The 9,565-nt window shown below is 48.2% G+C and overlaps 1 protein-coding gene across 2 annotated transcripts; it reads left to right on the top strand.

Annotated features, from left to right (window-relative positions):
• The first annotated feature begins 6,166 nt into the window (after positions 1 to 6,166).
• foxa2 (forkhead box A2) lies at positions 6,167 to 8,912 on the top strand. 2 transcript variants are annotated; one of them, XM_078556393.1, is made up of 3 exons: positions 6,167 to 6,402; positions 7,162 to 8,329; positions 8,654 to 8,912. In XM_078556393.1, exons 1-3 carry the CDS (start codon positions 6,316 to 6,318, stop codon positions 8,716 to 8,718), a joined length of 1,320 nt encoding a protein of 439 aa, XP_078412519.1. In that variant the 5' UTR covers positions 6,167 to 6,315; the 3' UTR covers positions 8,719 to 8,912. The 2 variants fall into 2 exon arrangements, with proteins under 2 accessions (XP_078412519.1, XP_078412520.1); XM_078556394.1 differs by lacking the exon at positions 8,654 to 8,912 and having other exon boundaries at positions 7,162 to 8,431.
• The last annotated feature ends 653 nt before the right edge of the window (positions 8,913 to 9,565 follow it).

The following is a 9,565-nucleotide window of genomic DNA, read 5'->3' as shown; positions in this document are numbered from 1 at the left end:
CAGAGCGGGAAATTTGTTTCTGTTGACTGTTGTTGGATAATTAAACGAAAGCTGGAGAATTACAGTTTGGGTGTTTGAAATGTATCAGGGGGTCAGCGGGATGGGTCAGCTCCCCTCCACTTGAGGATTCTCAGCTCTTGTCGGTGCAGCAAATTTAAAAGTCAAACATTTTAAAACGATGTTTGAAATCAATGGCCCTTCAACTATTGGGAAGGGGTGGGGGGAAGCGAGATTAACGTCGCGGGTGCGGCCGGCTGCTTAAATCTTGCCTGGTTTTCGAATAAGAAACTTCGGTGAGTTCCATAAGCCCAGGACACGCCCAGGTTAAAAGAGGAGGGGGGAGGGAGGGGGGAACAAACAATAAAAAACACTTAATCTGATTGACCCAAATTTCCAAAACATTCGACCCCCCTCCCCCCAGGGTCAAAACAAGTAGCTGCCGCTCTACTTCCAGAAGAATCATACTGAAAAAAGAAAGTTGAGTTTCGTTCTGTGTGAGGTCAGTAAACTAGGTACAAAAACCAGAAAATGCTGGAAAAACTCAGCAGGTTCCACAGCATCTCTGTGGGTCCACAGACAGTCAGACCCGCTGAGCTTTTCCAGCATTTTCTGTTTTTGTTTCAGATTCCCAGCATCCGCAGTGTTTCCCTTGTATCAACAAACCAGGTAATTGCTTTTCGGATTGATTATATGGTGGGATATGTTGAGCTTGTGCGTTAACATTGCGGTCACCCCTTATCCAGTGATGTTCAATGAAAGCATTGACACGCGATCCCTGCGGCTCCCTGACATATCGGGAATCTAAGCGGGAAGACTGATTGTGGCCGATTGGCCTCAGTGTTCCTGCAATAGTGCGTTGGAGCCCTGTTTCTGACACTCTCCTGCCTGTTCCTGTACTGTACTGTACGTGGGAGCACACGCTCTGTGCTTGGTGGGTTGCGCTATGTACTGAAGAGGGTACGAATGGCTGGGTAAATACTCTCACGTATTTACCACGCTGACCAAACCCTTACCAGCTTTTGGCTTGTGACTCTGGTCAGCTCTCCCGTTGCCTACAGCGAGGGGGGGGTCGTCTAACGGGGAGAGGCCTGCCTGCCTCCACAGCATTGAGGGGCAGGTGGAACATGGCGAGGCCCCTCGAGATTGAAGGCCACGGCAACCCAGCCTCTCCCTGCCCTCGCCTGAACTTTCTAATACGCTTGCAGCAATAGCAACCGAAACCCGACCTCCCCCGGATAATTCCCCAGCCCCTCTTCAGCCAGAGGCCCAATTGTAACATTCCTCCCACTGACCCTGAGACCAGCTGATTCAGGGCTGAAGACGAGTCATATTGGACTCGAGATGTTAACTCTGTCTATCTCTCTCCACAGAGGCTGCCTAACCTGCTGAGTCTCTCCAGCATTTCCTGATTTTGTTTCAGATTTCCAGCATCCGCGGTGTTTTTCTCACAATCCGTTTCCCGCTGGAATATTGTGTCCAAATCTGTGCCTGAGGCTTCGGGAAAGGTGTCAAAGCCTTGGGGAGATTCATTCGTGAACTTTACCGGCGTTTGAGGGACGTCGGCTTTGTGGAGGGACCGGATAAGCGGGGATCGTGCCCCTTAGCGCTGGATGGTTAAGGAAAAATGTGATGGAATTTTTCCAAATTACGAGAGGAATGAAGGTGAAACTGCTCCTAGCAGCCAAAAGACATCGATCTGAGATCCATTGACAGGAGTTGCTGTGACCTGGGATGCACTGCCTGAAAAGGATGGTGACGGTCGATTCAATTGCAACCCCCAAAAGTGGCTGTTGACTACATGTTTTTAAAAAGAGTGATTTGCACGGCTATGTGTAAAGGGCAGGCTGTTGGAACCAATTGTAAAACTCGCTCCAAAAGCTGGGGCGCTTGGGCCACACAGTCCCCTCGCATGATTCCATGCCCAGACAATGAAAAAAACCGTCCCCACTGCACTGGAGGCAGTTTAGGAAGCCGGTGATAAAAGCAAAACCCACCGTCACCACCTCTTTGTCCTTTTGTCTGTGACATCTTTTGGTTATCTCCACCTATCACTGGCCCCTCTATCCAGCTCTACCTGTCCCCACCCGCCCCTTAAACCAGCTTATATTTCACCTCTCATCTATTTTTCCTTAGTTCTGTTGAAGAGTCACACGGACTCGAAACGTTAACTGTGCTCCTCTCCGCAGATGCTGCCAGACCTGCTGTTTTTCAGGTGTTTTTATTTTTGTTAAGGAAGCCGGTGAATGCAGCAAACATCAACCAAGCTCCCTGTGTCTGTCCCGGTCATGACATTTGGTGTAAAAGTCTCCCAGTTGTTACATCAATAAAGCATTCATTCCACGAGGAATTTTGTTGCGTTTTTTTTTAAACCATAAAAAGAATGGATGGCAAAGTTTCCCTCTTTAATATGCGCGTGAACAGTTCCATGAACTGCTCCCATCTTCAACAGTTAATCTCTGCATTCTCCACTCCCCCCACCCCCTCCTCGCCCCAACCCGGACCCAGTCCCTTTGCTGGTGTTCCAACAACACGCCGCGTTCACAACTTTCCAGCCCTGGAAAGTCGGATTCACACCACATCTGAGATGTAAATTTTGGCAGTGGGCGCGCCCGGCTGGCCAGAGTGGCAGAATCACCAGGAGCCGGCCATCAGGGGGAGCCCTTGACCAACTTTATTGCTGCTTATTTTGGTCTATTGATTAATATGATGCAGGCACTCAGGCATAATAAGCCAAACTAACACCGTTCAGGTCGCGGTCCATTTAGGACATTTGCACATCAAGCAAAGTTATATATATATATATATATATTGCTGATATGCTGCACAGATTGCTTCAGTATTCATTAGAACAATCACTGGACACAAGTGCCTTAGTTGGGCAGTGAGAGAGAGAATCAGCAATGTTGTTTTTTTTAAAGTTGCATTTTTTTTCTTTTGCGTAGAGGGTCCAGGTCAGATGTGCTGGAGAAAAAAACTTGAGTTACACCCTCCCTACCCCCAGACTGTAAATACAAACATGGGCAGCTTCAGGGCTGTGGCTAGACGAGGTGCCCCGCAGTAAACATTGGTCTCGCGTAGTAACTGCTGCTGGAGCAAGAGCCCCCAAGCTCGCTATACAGAGAGCAAAAAAAAGGCGTTTATAGACTTTGTGGGTTGACAGCGAAGACACAGAACATCAACCTTGTTTGTATCGGTTGGACCCACCCGTTAGATGTGATCAGATGTTAGGAGCTAAACATCTCCTCACCTCCCACCTCCCTCATTGACATGAAGTTACACATTGCAGACAAAGTAGAGGAGCATCCAAAACTATTCTTGCTTTTCATAGGTATTTGGGAAGAAACAATTAGATTATCAAGGGTCACGCAGTGTTATGACGTGGCGGGGGGGTGGTGGGGTTGCAAATATGTGCCATTATTTTCAACAACCAATGTTTTGTTTTCAAAAAGACCTGTGTGCCTGTGTCTTGGGTTCGTTCTGTACCCGTTTCTCCTCGATGCCAAGGGGACACATTGGGCAGGAGTCTGGCGACCAGGGAGGGGGGAGGTATTAATGTCAATTGCAGGGAGACACCTGCCAGGAAGCCGTCTCACACTACCTGATTTGGCATTCAATAATTCCAGTCTTGGATGTGTTAGGATTGGGAGATACCCGAACATCTTCAGGCTGATTTTGTGTGTGTGTCAAATGGCCGCATCCTGAGCCCCTCAGTTGAGATGGAGAAATCTCAACTCCGCTAAAAAAAAGGCAACAGCCTTCCTATTGAGCCCCCCCACCATTCCCTTCCCCACCCACCCACCCACCCCCGCCCCCCTATCGACTGGCTGAGTACAAACTGCAGCCTGCAGTATAACTCTGGTTTTTGTCCGCAGGACTTCGCGCTCTGCAATTCTGGCACAGGTCACTACCCCGGCTGTGGGTGTATTGCAGGGGTTAAATGGTGAGGGCAAACTAAAACGGCTCAATGCTTCCTCCCCAAATTAAAATTGGCGGAACTATTTGCGAGGCGGTCAAGACAACGGGTACCATTTTGCTTATTAATTTCAGCTAAATCCGCACAGTGATTCAGAAATCCCAAAGTGTGTCTGCTCTGGGTCCATTTACCAAACCGACATGTTAACCTTGCGCCAGAAAAGAAATTGATGCTTTGGGAAACTTTTTTTGCCCTAAAGGAGAGTTTAAATGTCTGTTGATAAACACATGCACGTGGAACTGATTTAATCTACAAAATTTACCTGACATAAGATAGCAATTAAGTGGTGTTTTGAATAATTCAATAGGACAATATTTGTGTGTCTGTTTGTATGTGTGTGTGTCTGGTTTCGTCTGGTTGTGTGTGTGTCTGTTTATGTGTATGTCTCTGCGTGTGTGTGTCTGTTGGAGTGTGTAGGTGCGTGTCTATGTGTGTGTGTGTGTCTGGTTTCGTCTGGTTGTGTGTGTCTGTTTGTGTGTATGTCTCTGTGTGTGTGTGTGTCTGTTGGAGTGTGTAGGTGTGTGTCTATGTGTGTGTGTGTGTCTGTTTGTGTGTATGTCTGTGTGTGTGTATGTGTCTGTTGGAGTGTGTAGGTGTGTGTGTAGGTGTGTGTCTATGTGTGTGTGTGTGTGTAGGTGTGTGTCTATGTGTGTGTGTCCATGCGTGCCTGTTTGCATGTAGGCGTGTGTCTATATGTATGTGTCTGTTTGTGTGTATAGATGTGTGTCTATGTGTGTGTGTCTGTTTGCGTGTGTAGGTGTGTGTCTGTGTGTGTCTGTGCGTGTAGGTGTGTGTCTATGTGTGTGAGTGTCTGCGTGTAGGTGTGTGTCTGTGTGTGTAGGTGTGTGTCTATGTGTGTGTGTGTCTGCGTGTAGGTATGTGTCTGTGTGTGTCTGTGCGTGTAAGTGTGTGTCTATGTGTGTGTGTGTCTGTGTGTAGGTGTGTGTCTGTGTGTAGGTGTGTGTCTATGTGTGTGTGTGTCTGTGTGTAGGTGTGTGTCTATATGTGTGTGTGTGTCTGTGCGTGTAGGTGTGTGTCTATGTGTGTGTGTGTCTGTGTGTAGGTGTGTGTCTATATGTGTGTGTATGTTTTTGTGTAGGTGTGTGTCTATGTGTGTGTGTGTCTGTGTGTAGGTGTGTGTCTATGTGTGTGTGTGTCTGTGTGTAGGTGTGTGTCTATGTGCGTGTGTATGTTTGTGTGTAGGTGTGTTCAACATTCCAAGTAACCCTTGTCACTTCGCCGTTTTACTCATACTAGAATTATCTCCCATGGGCAATTTTAAGTCGCGGATCTCTCTGAATTTCTCAAAGGATTTTAACATTTGCACTTTCCCATGACAGCACAGTATTTACAATGTTATCCATGCCAGTGAAAAGCTGTATGCCGCCCCCTCCTCAACACGTACACTCACAATAAATGGACCAGGCCAATCGTGGAGTGAAGCGTTCACATTAATTTTCGATCGAATTTCCTTATCTTTCTTTTTTTTTAAAAAAAAAATGTCAGTTTATATTTGTGATAAAACGTAGGAGAAAGAAGCCGTTTTAGACTCCCGGAACCTTTTGAACCGGACTGTACTGGGCCCCTATCTGTCACTGGCGTTAGGCCGGGCATGCTGAAAGCATTAGGTCAGTCCTTTTACCAACCACCTCAGCGTTTAAATCTCTTGTGACAACCCTACCGGTTAAGTTTTCGTTCCAGCGTGTACGTGAATGAGCAAACAGTTCAGAAAAGAAAAACAATCAAACACAACTCCCATTCCAAAAAAAAAATAAATCTCAATTCGTTCATTTAATTAACAAAATAGCCATCTAACCCAGGCTACGGTGCAACACTGTCAATTATAATGGCCCCGTTTTATTTTTACATTATTTTTTTTTTTGGAAAACTTGCATAGAGGTTTCTCCACCCCCACCCCCACCACCCACCCCCCCTTCTCCCTCCCATTAATGGAACAAATCAGATTAAGGTTAATGAATCTATTCAAATGTTCCCTTTTGAAGCTGGGTGGCAGGTGTACAATAGAGGGGCAAAGCCGAATGCTCTCACGCCTAGGTGTGAGATGATTATTCAAATGGGCTGCGAGGAAATTGGGGATTGGAGGTTGGTGTGGCGCGCACACTCCACACTGCTATATCACCGTGCACCGCCAGCCACCCACGTCACTTCAAGCCACTGTCATCGTCGGACCGCTTCTAGGCGGCAGTTTACAGCCAGCCTGCAGAACCCAGCACTCTCCAAATAAGACATTCCGCAATCCGACACGGGGGAGATCCATCGCCCACGATCTTGTATGAGCAGGAACTTCTTTCTCTCTCTCTCTCTCTCTCCCGAGCTCTATAATGCACTCTACCTCGAGCATGTTGGGCGCAGTGAAAATGGAAGGGCACGAGCACACAGACTGGAGCTCCTACTATGGAGAGTCTGAGGTAGGCTTCTGCTTTTAAAAAAAAAAGCAATCCTCTTTATGTACAAGATAATATTAGCCTTAAGATAATATTAACTTTGTCATCAAATATTGACTTGTGGCGCCTTCAATTCCTCCTCGATTTGCACCGTAACAGTCTTTAAACAATGTTCTATTTGGTTAAAATAAAGTTTCTGTTGTACATTTAAATACTTCGAAAGCGCTGGAGACATTAACTTTATTCAACTCCTGTTTTTTTTTTGAGGCCGATGATTGAATTCAGTATTATTCACGGAAAGTCAAGATGTTGAGTTTTGCCTTGACTCTGACCGGATTTGTCGGAAGTTTATTCACAGCTCCACTGTTGGAGTTGCTTTTCTTAATCTGCCTCTGAATTTTTTTTAAATAGACTTGCTTGTTTTGGCTGAATTATTTCTCATTTTATTTTTTAAAAAATTCTTATTGGGGAGTTCGTTAAATTCCAGGCAGGATTTATAATTTAGACCCACAGCCAAAGCCACAAGACCCACTATCCACTGGGCGTTCTTTTTAAATATATCATTAGATTATTAAATCATAAAGTGAAAAGTTTTATTACCAGCAGCGAACAAGCAAACCCAAGAAAGGTCAAACTTTGTTCATTGCGAATAATATGGTAATGGATCATTTGTTGCTGTATTACGGCTCGTGAAATGTTGAAAAAAAACTTTTAACCCGGTTATAGTCAACGCATTGGGCGGCTTCTTATAGTCACCGTTTCGTATCTTTGTTTCCTCTCTAGGGTTACCCTACCGTGAGCAATATGAATCCAGGGATTGGGATGAACGGGATGAACACCTACATGAGTATGTCCGCAATGGGTACGACGGCCAACATGACAGCGGGATCCATGAACATGTCTTATGTGGGCACCGGGATGAGCCCGGCGATGACTGGCATGTCTCCTGGAGCGGGGGCAATGAATGGCATGGGAACTGGCATGACAGGCATGGGCAATGCCCTGAGCCCCAGCATGAGCCCGATGAGTGCCCAGGCTGGCTCCATGAACGCCTTGACTTCCTACAGCAATATGAGCATGAGCCCAATGTACGGGCAGTCCAACCTCAACAGGTCGAGGGACCCCAAGACTTACCGCCGCAGTTACACCCATGCTAAACCGCCTTACTCTTACATCTCGCTCATCACCATGGCTATCCAGCAATCTCCCAGCAAGATGCTGACCCTGAGCGAGATCTACCAGTGGATCATGGACCTATTCCCCTTCTATCGGCAGAATCAGCAACGATGGCAGAACTCCATCCGCCACTCTCTGTCCTTCAATGATTGTTTCCTCAAGGTCCCCAGGTCGCCAGACAAGCCGGGCAAAGGCTCCTTCTGGACCCTCCACCCGGACTCGGGCAACATGTTCGAGAACGGCTGCTACCTCCGGCGGCAGAAGCGCTTCAAGTGCGAGAAGAAGCAAGCCCTAAAGAACTCGCAGGACCCCACCAGGAAAGCGTCCGGCGAGGCGGGCTCCACCGGCAGCGGCAGCAGCTCGGACAGCAGCGCCGGCAACGAGTCGCCCCATTCCAGCGGCTCCCCGGGAAGCGGCCAGAAGAGGCCCATGGTGGATATGAAGTCGGCCTCGACCCTGAGCCCCGAGCACAGCCACGCCAGCAGCGCGGTATCCCAAGCCCAGCAGCACTTGATGCACCCGCACCACTCGGTCCTGTCTCACATCCCCTCGGAAGCCCAGCTTAAACCAGAACACCACTACTCATTCAACCACCCCTTCTCAATCAACAATTTAATGTCTTCCGAACAGCAACACCACAAAATGGACTTAAAGGCTTACGAACAGGTGATGCATTACTCTAACTATAGTTCTCCCATGTCCACCAATCTGCCCATGAGCTCCAAAGCCGTCTTAGATTCTTCGTCCATCTCCAACGACACGTCTTACTACCAAGGTGTGTATTCCAGACCTATTATGAACTCTTCTTAAAAAAGCTATCCATGCACAAATGGACTCCGCCGCCTGTGTACATTTGTAATAATGATAATTAAAGGAAGGGGAGGGGAAGGGTGAGGGGGGTGGGGGGTGGGGAGGGGGGGGCAACAAGTCGTTGTTTGTGGGCCAGGAATCCGGAAATATATTTTGGTTGTGTTTTTGAAACTGTTAGATATGTCCAGTTGTTTAGAGATTTTGTTTGGTCTTTTTTTTTTTCTGTTTGTTTCCTTATTGCGGGGATGCGCCGTTTTAAATGTTTTCTTTTTCTCTTCCCAAAATACAGAGGGGGCAATAAAAAGGAACCTTTTCCAAGATATTTCTGTGTACAGTTGGAATGCTCCCCTGTAGCTTAACCAGAAAGGACCAAAATCAAAACGAGCCCAAAAACTCGAAGGAATGTTGCTACCATTTTAACAAAAAAAAATTCTACAAGTAATTTATAGTTTGTGTGTTTTATTTATGGCTAGTAAAAAAAAAACGTCTGTCCTGGTAGTGGACTACCGAATGTTCAGAAACTCTATTAAACAGAATTGTTAAGTGTTCGTTGTTCACGAGTTTATTCAGCCGGTTACAGTTGTTCCACACTGCGGTACGGGGGGGGCGGGGAGAGAGACAGCTGCGGTACGGGGGGGGGAAGCTGCGGTACAGGGGGGGGGAGAAAGCTGCGGTACGGGGTGGGGAGAAAGCTGCGGTACAGGGGGGGGGAGAAAGCTGCAGGGGGGGAGAAAGCTGCAGGGGGGGAGAAAGCTGCGGTACGGGGGGGGGGAGAAAGCTGCGGTACAGGAGGGGGAGAAAGCTGCAGGAGGGGGAGAAAGCTGCAGGGGGGGAGAAAGCTGCGGTACGGGGGGGGGAGAAAGCTGCGGTACAGGGGGGGGAGAAAGCTGCAGGGGGGGGAGAAAGCTGCAGGGGGGGAGAAAGCTGCGGTACGGGGGGGGGGAGAAAGCTGCGGTACAGGAGGGGGAGAAAGCTGCAGGAGGGGGAGAAAGCTGCAGGGGGGGAGAAAGCTGCGGTACGGGGGGGGGAGAAAGCTGCGGTACAGGGGGGGGAGAAAGCTGCAGGGGGGGGAGAAAGCTGCAGGGGGGGAGAAAGCTGCGGTACGGGGGGGGGGAGAAAGCTGCGGTACAGGAGGGGGAGAAAGCTGCAGGGGGGGGAGAAAGCTGCAGGGGGGGGAGAAAGTTGCGGTACAGTGGGGGGG

The sequence above is a fragment of the Cetorhinus maximus genome, chromosome 14 (assembly GCF_964194155.1).
Source record: "Cetorhinus maximus chromosome 14, sCetMax3.hap1.1, whole genome shotgun sequence".
NCBI classification, from domain to species: Eukaryota; Metazoa; Chordata; class Chondrichthyes; order Lamniformes; family Cetorhinidae; genus Cetorhinus; species Cetorhinus maximus.
The sequence above is the reverse complement of the archived record's forward strand: the minus strand, read 5'-3'. Positions and strand labels throughout refer to the sequence as shown.

Bases quoted from the DNA above. Each gene is read 5' to 3' on its own strand.
- foxa2 (XM_078556393.1), top strand. From the start codon at position 6,316: ATGCACTCTACCTCGAGCATGTTGGGCGCAGTGAAAATGGAAGGGCAC. The intron at 6,403-7,161 runs GTAGGCTTCTGC...TTTCCTCTCTAG, and splicing joins CCTACTATGGAGAGTCTGAG to GGTTACCCTACCGTGAGCAA. The intron at 8,330-8,653 runs GTGTGTATTCCA...CCCAAAATACAG, and splicing joins CGACACGTCTTACTACCAAG to AGGGGGCAATAAAAAGGAAC.